Source organism: Hyla sarda, chromosome 6 (genome assembly GCF_029499605.1).
Source record: "Hyla sarda isolate aHylSar1 chromosome 6, aHylSar1.hap1, whole genome shotgun sequence".
Lineage (NCBI taxonomy): Eukaryota > Metazoa > Chordata > Amphibia > Anura > Hylidae > Hyla > Hyla sarda.
The window spans coordinates 5,817,672-5,834,645 of record NC_079194.1 but is presented as its reverse complement, the minus strand read 5'-3'; the positions used below and the strand labels follow the sequence as shown (position 1 = coordinate 5,834,645).

At 51.9% G+C, this 16,974-nt stretch overlaps 1 protein-coding gene across 1 annotated transcript in view; it reads right to left on the bottom strand.

Moving 5' to 3' along the window:
• ARHGAP29 (Rho GTPase activating protein 29) overlaps positions 1-16,974 on the bottom strand; it is a 163,660-nt gene that overhangs the window by 47,343 nt on the left and 99,343 nt on the right. The window contains exons 12-18 of the mRNA XM_056526663.1: positions 16,769-16,906; positions 9,077-9,267; positions 8,803-8,969; positions 8,593-8,715; positions 2,763-2,861; positions 1,966-2,129; positions 1,561-1,749 (exon numbers count right to left, since the gene is read on the bottom strand). Of these exons, the coding sequence (XP_056382638.1) occupies positions 1,561-1,749; positions 1,966-2,129; positions 2,763-2,861; positions 8,593-8,715; positions 8,803-8,969; positions 9,077-9,267; positions 16,769-16,906 (1,071 nt within the window). The remainder of the gene's footprint in view (positions 1-1,560; positions 1,750-1,965; positions 2,130-2,762; positions 2,862-8,592; positions 8,716-8,802; positions 8,970-9,076; positions 9,268-16,768; positions 16,907-16,974) is intronic.

The following is a 16,974-nucleotide window of genomic DNA, read 5'->3' as shown; positions in this document are numbered from 1 at the left end:
GCAATACACATGATATGGAAGTGGTTTATGAACTGCATGGTTTTGTGAAAAGGCGCAAAATAGGCGCAAAGCCACTGAAAATTCTCTAAAACTACACGAGCCCAGACTTAGCTTTTTGGTGTATGTGAAGAGAGAAATTTCAGAAGAGGTGACCTGCACAAAATGTCAATGAAATGCTCTGTGACCATTTAATAAATGTGGTGCTCCTACACATTACAGCACACAAAAAAAAGGTGTAAAAAAATGCTTCACTTACACCTACAATGATAAATGCTTCACTTACACCTACAATGATAAATGCTTCACTTACACCTACAATGATAAATGCTTCACTTACACCTACAATGATAAATGCTTCACTTACACCTACAATGATAAATGCTTCACTTACACCTACAAGGATAAATGCTTCACTTACACCTACAAGGATAAATGCTTCACTTACACCTACAAGGATAAATGCTTCACTTACACCTACAAGGATAAATGCTTCACTTACACCTACAACGATAAAAGCTTCACTTACACCTACAACGATAAAAGCTTCACTTACACCTACAATGATAAATACACCTAAAATGATAACTGCCAGCCTATGTTTATCCAAACTTCTATTTGAGGTAAAATGTACTCCAGCACAAGAAAAAAAGAGCTGATTTCTTCCAAAAACAGTGTCACACCAATCCTCATGTTATTTGTGGTATTGCAGCTCAGTTCCATTGAAATGAAGGGAGCCAAGTTGTTATATCGCACACAACCTGAGGACAGGCGCTATTTTTATTTAAAAATAAAAAAATCAGTTCCTATTCCTGGAAAACCCCTTAAGGGAAGGGTCCAACATGCCGTATTTTGCAGCTGATTTTGCAACCCATTAACTTCAATGGGTATAAAAATACGCAGCGACAAATATGCAGCAAAATACGGCATGCGGGACCCTACCCTTAAGCATAGGGGACAAGATGTCTGATCACAAGGAGCCCACCACTGGGACCCCCCGTAATCTCCGTGCAACCCCCGTATTTTATACCAGGCAGCTGCTCCAGTTTTGAAAACCTCTGTTTTCAGGACTGGAGACGTGACGTCATGCCACGCCCCCTTCCATAGAAATGAATAAGAGATGGCGTGGGATGACATCATGTCTCCAGTCATGAAAACAAAGAGGTTTCTGAGACTGGAGAAGCAGCCCTGGATATAATGCGGGTGTTGCACTAAGATCCAAGGGGGTCCCCATTGGCAGGCCCCCCCTCCCCGCGATAAGGCATCTTATCCCCTTTTCTTTATAGGTGATAAGATGTCTAGGGATGGAGTACCCCTTTAACAGAATATTAATTGCAGCGTGCAGAGCTACTCCTGTCAACATACGGGCACCACAACTTAACCCAATGACATCCATTAGAAGTGGTTGGGGTCTCCCGGTGCCTGTAATGTGACAAAGATGTGAAGCGAGCCCTACACATTCTACAACTATTATATACAGACGGGCGTCCTATTTACCAAACGACTGGAAAAGTGACAAAATTACTTTATTGTTGTGACTGTGCAGAAGATGGTGGACCTCACCTTTATAGTCAGCGCCCGGCTCTCGATTTCGGAGGTGCACTTCTTGATGATGAAAGGAATGCCGTCAGGAGTGTTCTTGGCGGCCTGAGTAAATTCTACCCCAAAGAGATGAAGTCGTCCATGAAGCTTTTTGTGTCCGCACTGAATGGCCAATGTTTCCAGGCACTTCTTATGGCAGGCGAGAGAACACTGCAATAAAGAGGCGCGTTACACGGGCCGCCGTCCCGGTATAATGACAATTGTGTAATCATTGACTTAAAGCCACAGTAAAAAAAAAAGTTCTGAGAGGGACGGGAAATGTCGTAAAGACGCACAAAGGGCGCACAAGGGAAGCGATCGTCCCATAGAATTGTATTGTCTGGTGGCAGAACCTGAATGACCGCCCGCCCCCCCCCCGGTCCTTACCTCCTCGCACTCGGCCCCGTGGAACACCACCAGACTGTCACACTCCCGGCACTTGGAGGGGGCCCTCAGCTTCCGCAGCTTGTGAGTCTGCGCGGCTTTGGACATGCTTGTATTCCGGAAGGGTCCTGGGGAATTGGCGATCTCCGAAACCAGATCATTCAGGCCTAGAAAGGAATAAGATCCTAATAAGTGCACAGGGACCAACCTACGGCACTGCAGCTGGTGCAAAACTACAACTCCCAGCATGCTGTTGGCTGTCCGGGCTTGCTGGGAGTTGTAGTTCTGCGATAGCTGGGGGCCCGCAGGTTGGACACCCTTGCCTTAATCCAGTCTTAATGCAAAACTACAACTCTCAGCATGTTGTTGGCTGGCAGGGCATGTTAGTAGTTGTAATTTTGCAATAGCTGGAGGGTCGCAGGTTGGATACTCTTGCCTTAATGCAAAACTACAATTCCCAGCGGTTGGCTGTCCGTGCATGCTAGGAGTTGTAGTTTTACAACAGTTGGAGGGTGGAAGGTTGGATGCCCTTGCCTAATGCCTTCTTAAAGCAAAACTACAGCTCCCAACATCCCTAGACAGCCAACTACTGTACAGGCATGCTGGGACATGTAGTGTTATAACAGCTGTAGGGTCGCAGGTTTTACACCCATGCCTTCTAGATCAAGAAAACATTTTATAAGGCTCTAAATACAATGGGAAGAATTTACTAAACCAAGAGACCACACATTAAGATTGTGGCCCCCACACTAAGCCCAACTCGTATAATACACCCATGAAGCAACATCGGATGTAGTTACCGTTATCGGAAGGCGATGGCGGCTCCCGGTCGTCCAGATCGTCCGCAGATGACATGGTTCCCGTGGATGGGGTCCTGGGAAGGCGTCTTTTAAAGTCTCCTGAATGATAAGAAAAATCTTAGATCAAGGATCCATTTTTATATAGTTTTTAAAGGGGTACTCCGGAGGGAAACCAGCTGGTGACAAAAAGTTATACAGATATGTAAACTCCATCCTTCCAATACTTACCAGCTGCTGTATGTCCTGGAGGAAGTCCAGTTTTTCCAGTATGACCACAGTGCACCTGCTGACACCTCTGTCAGTGTCAAGAACTGTCCAGCAGGATCAGTAAAGGAAAAATAGTTCTGCTTATGGCTCTGCCATGTGGATATCACAGTCACGGAGGAGATGTATTTAGTAAACACCTTTAACCTTTTTACATGGTGTGCAAGACGCGTTTCGAAGGATAGTTCCTTCTTTATCAATTGCTACAGAGATATACAGTGATAGAAACATATATGTGTGTTTTAGGCGCCAAAACCGCTGGACAGAGGTCAGGGTTACATTTGGGTGGAGCCAGAATGACACACATTAAAATAACATATTAATGTGAAACAAAAAAGATATATACCCAACATGCATATTCGGTGTTACATGACCTGTGCTAGTGGTGCATAAGAATATCAGTTTAGTGTATTGGGCAAAAAATGATTTGGTAATTGCCGCTGTTAGGTCTGAGATGAAAGGCGACCAATGGAATAAATATCCCTCATTGCGTCATTGGTTGTCAGGGAGAACTGCTGTCAGTGTGAAGAGGTGGCGACCAATGGGAGGCCAGGGAGCAGTTACGTCATCTGTTATTGTATGTAGGACGTGCCCAGCCGGGCTTGTCATAGTGATGCGGAATGGGCCAAAACGCTGGGAGCCGATGTTTGCAAATGTTATTCTATTCAGAAGTCGTGGGAGATATGAAAAAGAGTAGCGGCCAATCAGGCTGTGAGTATGTGATGTCTTTTGGACCAATCGGAAGAATGCCGAGTGATTTCTGCAGAAACAGAGTTCGGGGCGTGGTTAGAGTGTCCGGTAAGCCAATAGGATTGGATTGTGTGATGGTCTGTGGACCAATCACAGTTGCGCCTATTGTTCTTATGAACATAATATGTGAAATTAAGTTTATACAGTGTGTTCAATGTATACAAAAATCAATCCCACATCAACCACAAATAACAACAATATAAAAAATAATAAACCAAAAGCCAAAACACCAAGACATCGCCTTCCAAGCATTAAACAACCTTCCAATAACACCCCCCCCCCCTTTGGAACAAGAAACCTATCCAGGCACCAAGAAACTCTCTTCGGTCGATCACCACGAAGAAAACTGCGACCAAGCCTTTAAACAAAAAAAACAATTAACAACACCACAAAACCCATCAGGATTCCGGATGATTTACTTGAAATGTACCCCCAAAACAACTATCCCTTACCCTCAGGACATTTCTTTCCATCCAGAACCGCAACCATATCTGATGACTCTATTTTTGAAGACTCACTCATCACTACCCACGAGAGTATCACTCCAACTCCCAACATCAACAACCCATATTCTTCCAACCACTTCTACACACCTTGCAATAACCCCGATCTTACCGCTGTAGACCAGACGCCACCTAAGAACAGGGATACCCATTCAGAGTCTTTTTTAGGGCTTCCTCCGACTCTGGGTCAAACTCCAGATCCAACATTCTATGCACTGGAGACTGTTCATGTAGCGACACCAATCCGCCCCCAGAGGACAAAAAGAAAAGGAAGAGAGGAAGAAGAGGAGGACACAAAAAGGAAAAACCACCAATAACCACTCCCCCGATGACCTCGCTACTAGGGAACTCAGAACTTGCCACCGAAACCATAAAAATCTTCAATCTCTCCAAAAGAGCTCTTAAACCAATAGAACTCAGTGTGCTATCCAAAGGCTTATCTTTTTGCCCGTCTAGCCGGTCGAATGACTTTGACCTCTTCCTAGACCTAAACGCATTTATCCGCAAATTAACCCTCAAAAGGCATTTTAACCTGCCCAAATCAGTACCAAATGAAGTTACCACATCAGCATACTCAGATAATCACAAGGATGTATACCTAACCACACGTGAACCCCCGCCAATCAACACCGGGCTGAAACCGAAGTCTACCTTCTACCCCACCCACCACCGTGGAAATTTCATTGAAACATTCATGGCTGAAGTATCTAAAGATTTTGAGGACCTAGCTAAAAACACACAAAATAGTTATGTCCAGAATCCGAATACACAACAGAAAAAAGCCATCAAAACGCTGTCTTCAGATGAATCCAACATCATCAAATCTGCAGATAAGGGCGGCGGCATAGTCATCATGGATCGTGAGCATTACATCTCTGAATCCAACCACCTCCTTTCCGACTCATCCTTTTATGAAGTCCTAGACAAAAACCCAGCCATCCCCTACTCGGAGGAACTAACCTCCCTGCTGGACAAAGGACTGAAGAATGGCATCTTGAACAAACAGGAATATAGCTACATCAAAATCAATGAACCCGACACACCTCTGTTTTACCATTTGCCTAAGGTTCATAAACACCCCACTCAACCCCCCACTCAACTCAACCTCAAATCTCTCACAATACATCGACTTCCATCTGCAGAAATACGTGTGTGAACTTCCATCATACACCAAAGACACCAGTGATTTTATTAAATCCATCATCGACCTGCAGTGGCAAGATCACTATATCTTTCTGACAATGGATATATCCTCACTGTACACTATCATCCAACACGATCAAGGTCCATCTGCCGTATCCAATTACCTTCAAGCAGACCCCCAGATGCCGGAACCCCAAAAAGAGTTCCTCCTAGATGCCATCAATTTCATACTCAAACAATTTCTTCCAGTTCAATGGCCGCATATTCAGGCAACACTGTGGCACAGCGATGGGGACGCGATTCGCACCCAGTTTCGCAAATTTATTTATGGGTGCTTTTGAAGACCAACTATTATATTGCGATCCCCTTTACCATCATTGTATCACCTACAAAAGATACATTGACGATATTTTTATCGTATGGGATGGCACATCAGATCTCCTCAATCAATTCATCACCTCCCTTAACAATAGCACTTGGAATGTCAATTTTACATCCACCTACATAATCGTATCACACAATAAAGGCAAAATCACCACCAAAACATTCTTTAAAAGTGTGGATGGAAACAGTTATCTGGACTACACCAGTTGTCATCTAGAAAAATGGACACAAAACCTCCCTTATGGGCAGTATAAGAGGATCCGTCGGAACTGTACCTCCACAAAAGACTTCCAAATACAGAGCAAGATTCTGGACACAAGGTTCAAAGCTAAAGGATATCCCAAATCACTCACCAAAAACAGTAAAAAGGAAGCCGGCACTTTATCTCAAGACACCTGCCTACAACCAGAAACAACTGACCAGAAAGTAACTGGAGAGACAAACCGTTTTTCATACAACTTTCTCACCACTTTCTCTACTGACCACAAAAATATCAAGAAAATCCTAAAGGAACATTGGAAGATTCTACTCATGGATCCCTTCTTGAGAGATGTAATTCCAGCTAAACCACAAATTATCTTCCAGAAAACCAGGTCACTGAAGAATATCTTGGCCCCCAACAAGCTCAAAACCATTAGCAAAAAACATCCCCTGACAGGTGAAGACAAAATAGTGGGAGTCTATAAATGCTGCGGCACAAACTGCAAATGCTGTGCCAACATCAAAAACCGATGTAAAGAAATAACATCAAAGACTACAGGGGATACCTACCAAATAAGGAGCCGCATGTCATGCAAATCCCCATTCATAGTCTACCTCCTCGAATGCCCGTGTGGCATCCAATACATCGGAAGGACAACACAAATGCTGAGCAGCTGAATGAGAAGAACGGATACCAACTGCACAGCATATCGAGGCATGCAGCCTCCCACCATAACTGCAGTTTTACCGGCTTTACAGTCACCCCGATAGAAGAGATTCCCACATCCACAAACAGAAGATGTACGCAGCTATGCAGGAGGGTAACTTACTGGATATTTTTAATGAAAACTTTGACCCCCATGGGATTCAATGAATACATTAAACACACTGTATAAACTTATTTCACCGATTATGTTCATAAGAACAGTAGGCGCAACTGTGATTGGTCCACAGACCATCCAATCCTATTGGCTTACCGGACACTCTAACCACGCCCCGAACTGTTTCTGCAAAAATCAGTCGGCATCCTTTCGACTGGTCCAAAAGACCTCTGATTGGTCCAAAAGACATCACATACTCACAGCCTGATTGACCGCAACTCTTTTTCATATCTCCCACGACTTCCGAATAGAATAACATTTGCAAACATCGGCTCCCAGCGTTTTGGTCCATTCCGCATCACTATGACAAGCCCGGCTGGGCACGTCCTACATACAATAACAGATGACGTAACTGCTCCCTGGCCTCCCATTGGTCGCCACCTCTTCACACTGACAGCAGTTCTCCCTGACAACCAATGACGCAATGAGGGATATTTATTCCATTGGTCGCCTCTCATCTCAGACCTAACAGCGGCAATTACCAAATCATTTTTTGCCCAATACACTAAACTGATATTCTTATGCACCACTAGCACAGGTCATGTAACACCGACTATGCATGTTGGGTATATATCTTTTTTGTTTCACATTAATATGTTATTTTAATGTGTGTCACTCTGGCTCCGCCCAAATGTAACCCTGACCTCTGTCCAGCGGTTTTGGCGCCTAAAACACACATATGTTTCTATCACTGTATGTCTCTGTAGAAATTGATAAAGAAGGAACTATCCTTCGAAACGCGTCTTGCACACCATGTAAAAAGGTTAAATGTGTTTAATCAATACATTGTTATTTTTTTACACCGTCTCCTCCGTGACTGTGATATCCACACGGCAGCGCCATAAGCAGAACTATTTTTCCTTTACTGATCCTGCTTGACTTTTGCCGATTCCTGACGGGAGACCGGCCATCTCTGGGCTGCAGCCAGCGATACCACATCTCCACAACATTCTACCCCCTGTGAAGGATGATATGCTTGATACCAAGACTTACCAAAGGTGAACATCATTTCAAAGGGCATTTGGGTTTTTAGCCCACAGTATTACGCAAGGCGCCGTCCTTTTTTTTTCTGTCTCCTATCTCTTGCAAGAACTGTCCAGAGCAGGAAAGGTTTGCTATGGGTATTTGATCCTTCTCTGGACAGTTCCTGACACGGGCAGAGGTGGTAGCAGAGAGAACTGTGGCCAGACTGGAAAGACTACATGACTTGCTTTGGAGCATACAGCAGCTGATAAACACTGGAAAGACTACATGACTCCTCCAGGACATACAGCAGCTGATAAGTACTGGGAAGACTACATGACTTCCTCTAGAACATACAGCAGCTGATAAGTACTGGAAAGACTACATGATTCCTCCAGGACATACAGCAGCTAATAAGTACTGGAAAGACTACATGACTTCATCCAGAACATACAGCAGCTGATAAGTACTGGAAAGACTACATGACTTCCTCCAGGACATACAGCATCTGATAAGTACTGGAAAGACTACATGACTCCTCCAGGGTATACAGCAGCTGACAAATACTGGAAAGACTACATGACTTCCTCCAGGACATACAGCAGCTGGTAAGTACTGGAAAGACTACATGAATTCCTAGATAAATAATTCACAAATCTGTCTAACTTTCTAAAACCAGTTCATTTTTAAAACATTTTTTTCCCTCTGGAGTTCCCCTTTAGGATACTACTAATATTGTACCTGGACTGGCTGATGGGGAGTCCATAGAGCGGGACTCACTACTGCCCCCTGCGCTCTCAGAATCACTGCACATACCGCTCTGGTTGCCTGTGGACCACGACCTGAACGGCGGACCTCGTAACGCTACAAAGAGTAAAACCAGAGGACGGTCACAATCTACAAATCTAAAGAGAACGGTGAATACCGGAGGCGTCACGGATGACCTCTTACTCTGAATATCGGTGCTGCTGCTGGACCTCTTCTGCCCGGCCTTGTGGGATCGGCTATAGAGCGGACTCCCGATGTCCTCCGAGGACTGAGCGGTGTACTCTGCAGAGCCCTGGGACAGGTTCCCTTGTGATGCCCGGGTGCCGTTCTCTTCTCCCTTGGATAAAAGCCTAAAAAGAAAACAAAATAGGTAAAAAAGACAAACAAAAACACGTCTACTGGGGTACACGACAGGTGACCCTGCAGAACACAGACCGCCCCCGTATCATACACTCACCGCCCGATCCGCCCATGTGACGCTTCACAAGACCCGACCTCGATGCCGCAGTCGTCTTTGGGCAGGTTCTTCACAAACTCTGAATACTGCTGGCCGGGCTCATAGCGTTTGGCGTTCTCGCACAGCGTCTGGCAGTTCACAGGCAGCGACACCACCTGGGCGGTCTGCATCTGGAACAGGTTCACTGTGGCCTGCGCACAAAAGACCGAAAACATCAGAAGGTCCTGACCGTAAAGACGAGAAAACGTCATCTACAATGTGAAGTCCAGAGCCACGCTGCAGGTGGACGCTATAGAGTACTGGACCGGACATAATGTGAAGTCCAGAGCCACGCTGCAGGTGGACATAATGGAGTATTGGACCGGACGCAATGTGAAGTCCAGAGCCACGCTGCAGGTGGACATAATGGAGTACTGGACCGGAGGTAATGTGAAGTCCAGAGCCACGCTGCAGGAGGACATAATGGAGTACTGGACCGGACGTAATGTGAAGTCCAGAGCCACGCTGCAGGTGGACATAATGGAGTATTGGACCGGACGTAATGTGAAGTCCAGAGCCACGCTGCAGGTGGACATAATGGAGTACTGGACCGGACGTAATGTGAAGTCCAGAGCCACGCTGCAGGTGGACGCTATGGAGTACTGGACCGGACGCAATGTGAAGTCCAGAGCCACGCTGCAGGTGGACATAATGGAGTACTGGACCGGATGTAATGTGAAGTCCAGAACCACGCTGCAGGTGGACGCTATAGAGTACTGGACCGGACATAATGTGAAGTCCAGAGCCACGCTGCAGGTGGACGCTATGGAGTACTGGACCGGACGCAATGTGAAGTCCAGAGCCACGCTGCAGGTGGACATAATGGAGTACTGGACCGGACGCAATGTGAAGTCCAGAGCCACGCTGCAGGTGGACATAATGGAGTACTGGACCGGACATAATGGAGTACTGGACCGGATGCAATGTGAAGTCCAGAGCCACGCTGCAGGTGGACATAATGGAGTACTGGACCGGACGTAATGTGAAGTCCAGAGCCACGCTGCAGGAGGACATAATGGAGTACTGGACCGGACGTAATGTGAAGTCCAGAGCGACGCTGCAGGTGGACATAATGGAGTACTGGACCGGATGTAATGTGAAGTCCAGAACCACGCTGCAGGTGGACATAATGGAGTACTGGACCGGACATAATGTGAAGTCCAGAGCCACGCTGCAGGTGGACATAATGGAGTACTGGACCGGACGTAATGTGAAGTCCAGAGCCACGCTGCAGGTGGACATAATGGAGTACTGGACCGGACGTAATGTGAAGTCCAGAGCGACGCTGCAGGTGGACATAATGGAGTACTGGACCGGACGTAATGTGAAGTCCAGAGCGACGCTGCAGGTGGACATAATGGAGTACTGGACCGGACGCAATGTGAAGTCCAGAGCAACGCTGCAGGTGGACATAATGGAGTACTGGACCGGATGTAATGTGAAGTCCAGAACCACGCTGCAGGTGGACATAATGGAGTACTGGACCGGACGTAATGTGAAGTCCAGAGCGACGCTGCAGGTGGACATAATGGAGTACTGGACCGGACGCAATGTGAAGTCCAGAGCCACGCTGCAGGTGCACATAATGGAGTACTGGACCGGATGTAATGTGAAGTCCAGAGCCACGCTGCAGGTGCACATAATGGAGTACTGGACCGGACATAATGTGAAGTCCAGAGCCACGCTGCAGGTGGACATAATGGAGTACTGGACCGGACGTAATGTGAAGTCCAGAGCCACGCTGCAGGTGGACATAATGGAGTACTGGACCGGACATAATGTGAAGTCCAGAGCCACGCTGCAGGAGGACATAATGGAGTATTGGACCGGACATAATGTGAAGTCCAGAGCCACGCTGCAGGTGGACATAATGGAGTACTGGACCGGACGTAATGTGAAGTCCAGAGCCACGCTGCAGGTGGACATAATGGAGTACTGGACCGGACGTAATGTGACAGTAGTGAAGGACCACATATTCAGAATCCCTTCCTGAACCGCAGCATAGTATTATGGTGCTGCGATGGAACAGACTGGTACATACATACAGCCAACAACCTGCTATAACAGCCGGGACAAGATCCTGACTCCATAACCACTAAGATGCCGGGGAGAAAGCGGACAATGTGTCACAGTGAGGCCAAACAATAGTCACAGATCTGCCATGTAACTATAAGGATGAGCTCGAAAGGAGACCGAAATTCTCTCTGTCCCCCTCCAGACTCCTCTCTGTCCCCCCTCCTCCCCCTCCAGACTCCTCTCTGTCCCCCTCCTCCCCCTCCAGACTCCTCTCTGTCCCCTCCTCCCCCTCCAGACTCCTCTCTGTCCCCTCCTCCCCCTCCAGACTCCTCTCTGTCCCCCTCCTCCCCCTCCAGACTCCTCTCTGTCCCCCTCCTCCCCCTCCAGACTCCTCTCTGTCCCCCTCCCTCCCCTCCAGACTCCTCTCTGTCCCCCTCCTCCCCCTCCAGACTCCTCTCTGTCCCCCTCCAGACTCCTCTCAGTCCCCCTCCTCCCCCTCCAGACTCCTCTCTGCCCCCCTCCTCCCCCTCCAGACTCCTCTCTGCCCCCCCTCCTCCCCCTCCAGACTCCTCTCTGCCCCCCTCCTCCCCCTCCAGACTCCTCTCTGTCCCCCTCCAGACTCCTCTCAGTCCCCCTCCAGACTCCTCTCTGCCCCTCTCCTCTTCCTCCAGACTCCTCTCTGTCCCCCTCCTCCTCCAGACTCCTCTCTGCCCCCCTCCTCCTCCTCCAGACTCCTCTCTGCCCCCCTCCTCCTCCTCCAGACTCCTCTCTGCCCCCCTCCTCCTCCTCCAGACTCCTCTCTGCCCCCCTCCTCCTCCTCCAGACTCCTCTCTGCCCCCCTCCTCCTCCTCCAGACTCCTCTCTGCCCCCCTCCTCCTCCTCCAGACTCCTCTCTGCCCCCCCTCCTCCTCCTCCAGACTCCTCTCTGCCCCCCTCCTCCTCCTCCAGACTCCTCTCTGCCCCCCTCCTCCTCCTCCAGACTCCTCTCTGCCCCCCTCCTCCTCCTCCAGACTCCTCTCTGCCCCCCTCCTCCTCCTCCAGACTCCTCTCTGCCCCCCTCCTCCTCCTCCAGACTCCTCTCTGTCCCCCTCCTCCTCCTCCAGACTCCTCTCTGTCCCCCCTCCTCCTCTTCCAGACTCCTCTCTGTCCCCCTCCTCCTCTTCTAGACTCCTCTCTGTCCCTCTCCTCCAGACTCCTCTCTGTCTCCTTTTCCTCCAGGCTCCTATGTCCTCCTCCTGTACCCCCCCCTCCTCCCTCCCAGACTCCTCTCTGTCCCCCTCCTCCTCTTCCAGACTCCTCTCTGTCCCCCCTCCTCCTCCAGACTCCTCTCTGCGTCCCTCCTCCTCCTCCAGACTCCTCTCTGCCCCCCCTCCTCCTCCTCCAGACTCCTCTCTGCCCCCCTCCTCCTCCTCCAGACTCCTCTCTGCCCCCCTCCTCCTCCTCCAGACTCCTCTCTGCCCCCCTCCTCCTCCTCCAGACTCCTCTCTGCCCCCCTCCTCCTCCTCCAGACTCCTCTCTGCCCCCCTCCTCCTCCTCCAGACTCCTCTCTGCCCCCCTCCTCCTCCTCCAGACTCCTCTCTGCCCCCCTCCTCCTCCTCCAGACTCCTCTCTGCCCCCCTCCTCCTCCTCCAGACTCCTCTCTGCCCCCCTCCTCCTCCTCCAGACTCCTCTCTGCCCCCCTCCTCCTCCTCCAGACTCCTCTCTGCCCCCCTCCTCCTCCTCCAGACTCCTCTCTGCCCCCCTCCTCCTCCTCCAGACTCCTCTGTCCCCCTCCTCCTCCTCCAGACTCCTCTCTGCCCCCCCTCCTCCTCCTCCAGACTCCTCTCTGCCCCCCTCCTCCTCCTCCAGACTCCTCTCTGCCCCCCTCCAGACTCCTCTCTGCCCCCCCCCTCCTCCTCCAGACTCCTCTCTGCCCCCTCCTCCTCCTCCAGACTCCTCTCTGCCCCCCTCCTCCTCCTCCAGACTCCTCTCTGCCCCCTCCTCCTCCTCCAGACTCCTCTCTGCCCCCCTCCTCCTCCTCCAGACTCCTCTCTGCCCCCCTCCTCCTCCTCCAGACTCCTCTCTGCCCCCCTCCTCCTCCTCCAGACTCCTCTCTGCCCCCTCCTCCTCCTCCAGACTCCTCTCTGCTCCCCCTCCTCCTCCTCCAGACTCCTCTCTGCCCCCCTCCTCCTCCTCCAGACTCCTCTCTGTCCCCCCTCCTCCTCCTCCAGACTCCTCTCTGTCCCCCTCCTCCTCCTCCAGACTCCTCTCTGTCCCCCTCCTCCTCCTCCAGACTCCTCTCTGTCCCCCTCCTCCTCCTCCAGACTCCTCTCTGTCCCCCTCCTCCTCCTCCAGACTCCTCTCTGTCCCCTCTCCTCCTCCTCCAGACTCCTCTCTGTCCCCCTCCTCCTCCTCCAGACTCCTCTCTGTCCCCCTCCTCCTCCTCCAGACTCCTCTCTGTCCCCCTCCTCCTCCTCCAGACTCCTCTCTGTCCCCCTCCTCCTCCTCCAGACTCCTCTCTGTCCCCTCCTCTCCTCCAGACTCCTCTCTGTCCCCCTCCTCCTCCTCCAGACTCCTCTCTGTCCCCCTCCTCCTCCTCCAGACTCCTCTCTGTCCCCCTCCTCCTCCTCCAGACTCCTCTCTGTCCCCCTCCTCCTCTCTCCAGACTCCTCTCTGTCCCCCTCCTCCTCTTCCAGACTCCTCTCTGTCCCTCTCCTCCAGACTCCTCTCTGTCTCCTTTCCTCCAGGCTCCTATGTCCTCCTCCTGTCCCCCCCTCCTCCAGACTCCTCTCTGTCCCCCTCCTCCTCTTCCAGACTCCTCTCTGTCCCCTCTCCTCCAGACTCCTCTCTGTCCCCTCCTCCAGACTCCTCTCTGTCCCTCTCCTCCAGACTCCTCTCTGTCCCTCTCCTCCAGACTCCTCTCTGTCCCCCTCCTCCTCCTCCAGACTCCTCTCTGTCCCCCTCCTCCTCCCAGACTCCTCTCTGCCCCCTCCTCCTCCTCCAGACTCCTCTCTGTCCTCCTCCTCCAGACTCCTCTCTGTCCCCCTCCTCCAGACTCCTCTCTGTCCCCCTCCTCCAGACTCCTCTCTGTCCCCCTCCTCCAGACTCCTCTCTGTCCCCCTCCTCCAGACTCCTCTCTGTCCCCCTCCTCCAGACTCCTCTCTGTCCCTCCTCCTCCAGACTCCTCTCTGTCCCCTCTCCTCCAGACTCCTCTCTGTCCCCCTCCTCCAGACTCCTCTCTGTCCCCCCTCCTCCAGACTCCTCTCTGTCCCCCTCCTCCAGACTCCTCTCTGTCCCCCTCCTCCAGACTCCTCTCTGTCCCCTCTCCTCCAGACTCCTCTCTGTCCCCCTCCTCCTCCAGACTCCTCTCTGTCCCCCTCCTCCTCCAGACTCCTCTCTGTCCCCCTCCTCCTCCAGACTCCTCTCTGTCCCCCTCCTCCTCCAGACTCCTCTCTGTCCCCCTCCTCCTCCAGACTCCTCTCTGTCCCCCTCCTCCTCCAGACTCCTCTCTGTCCCCCTCCTCCTCCAGACTCCTCTCTGTCCCCTCCTCCTCCTCCAGACTCCTCTCTGTCCCCCTCCTCCTCCTCCAGACTCCTCTCTGTCCCCCTCCTCCTCCAGACTCCTCTCTGTCCCCCTCCTCCTCTCCAGACTCCTCTCTGTCCCTCTCCTCCAGACTCCTCTCTGTCCCTCTCCTCCAGACTCCTCTCTGTCCCTCTCCTCCAGACTCCTCTCTGTCCCTCCTCCTCCTCCAGACTCCTCTCTGTCCCCTCCTCCTCTCAGACTCCTCTCTGTCCCTCCTCCTCCAGACTCCTCTCTGTCCCCCTCCCTCCAGACTCCTCTCTGTCCCCCTCCTCCAGACTCCTCTCTGTCCCCCTCCTCCTCTCCAGACTCCTCTCTGTCCCTCTCCTCCAGACTCCTCTCTGTCCCCTCTCCTCCAGACTCCTCTCTGTCCCCTCTCCTCCAGACTCCTCTCTGTCCCCTCCTCCTCCTCCAGACTCCTCTCTGCTCCCTCCTCCTCCAGACTCCTCTCTGTCCTCCTCCTCCAGACTCCTCTCTGTCCCCCTCCTCCAGACTCCTCTCTGTCCCCCTCCTCCAGACTCCTCTCTGTCCCCCTCCTCCAGACTCCTCTCTGTCCCCCTCCTCCAGACTCCTCTCTGTCCCCCTCCTCCAGACTCCTCTCTGTCCCCCCTCCTCCAGACTCCTCTCTGTCCCCCTCCTCCTCCAGACTCCTCTCTGTCCCCTCCTCCTCAGACTCCTCTCTGTCCCCCTCCTCCTCTTCAGACTCCTCTCTGTCCCTCTCCTCCAGACTCCTCTCTGTCCCTCTCCTCCAGACTCCTCTCTGTCCCTCTCCTCCAGACTCCTCTCTGTCCCCTCCTCCTCCTCCAGACTCCTCTCTGTCCCCCTCCTCCTCCAGACTCCTCTCTGTCCCTCCTCCTCCAGACTCCTCTCTGTCCCCCTCCTCCAGACTCCTCTCTGTCCCCCTCCTCCAGACTCCTCTCTGTCCCCCTCCTCCTCTTCCAGACTCCTCTCTGTCCCCTCTCCTCCAGACTCCTCTCTGTCCCTCTCCTCCAGACTCCTCTCTGTCCCCTCTCCTCCAGACTCCTCTCTGTCCCCTCCTCCTCCTCCAGACTCCTCTCTGCCCCCTCCTCCTCCAGACTCCTCTCTGTCCCTCCTCCTCCAGACTCCTCTCTGTCCCCCTCCTCCAGACTCCTCTCTGTCCCCCTCCTCCAGACTCCTCTCTGTCCCCCTCCTCCAGACTCCTCTCTGTCCCCCTCCTCCAGACTCCTCTCTGTCCCCCTCCTCCAGACTCCTCTCTGTCCCCCTCCTCCAGACTCCTCTCTGTCCCCCTCCTCCAGACTCCTCTCTGTCCCCCTCCTCCAGACTCCTCTCTGTCCCCCTCCTCCAGACTCCTCTCTGTCCCCCTCCTCCAGACTCCTCTCTGTCCCCCTCCTCCAGACTCCTCTCTGTCCCCCCTCCTCCAGACTCCTCTCTGTCCCCCTCCTCCTCCAGACTCCTCTCTGTCCCCCTCCTCCTCCAGACTCCTCTCTGTCCCCCCTCCTCCTCCTCCAGACTCCTCTCTGTCCCCCTCCTCCTCCTCCAGACTCCTCTCTGTCCCCCTCCTCCTCCAGACTCCTCTCTGTCCCCCTCCTCCTCCAGACTCCTCTCTGTCCCCCTCCTCCTCCAGACTCCTCTCTGTCCCCCTCCTCCTCCTCCAGACTCCTCTCTGTCCCCCTCCTCCTCCTCCAGACTCCTCTCTGTCCCCCTCCTCCTCCTCCAGACTCCTCTCTGTCCCCCTCCTCCTCTTCCAGACTCCTCTCTGTCCCTCTCCTCCAGACTCCTCTCTGTCTCCTTTTCCTCCAGGCTCCTATGTCCTCCTCCTGTCCCCTCCTCCTGCAAAGAGCAGTAGTCCTCATCCCTGTCCGTATATACACGACTCCCGCACTGAGCCATAACCGGCTAGTGTGAACCCAAACTAAAGTATATATAAGGTGAACTACACGGCACAGGAGACAAAGGTGAACACTGCGGTCTAGTAAATGATCTCAGCAGTGATTTCATCTGAACGACTTTCCTATGAATGTTCACTCCCGATAATCGTCTCACGTAAAAGACGCGGCAGCGATCGACCAATCCAGCGATGAAACATAAGGGACTTACGGCTTTCAGGGTGAGATCACATTGGTAGATGAGCTCCCGAATCTGCGTTAAAATTTCACTTTTCACACTCTCCATATCTATTCTCTTCTCCTCCACCTCCGCCACACACGTCTTGTAATATTCTTTCGCTTCGTCGGCCTATAAGACGAATAGGAAGGGGAAGATGTCTTCAGTCTGAGCCGGAGGTGACTGGCAGCGGCTTATAC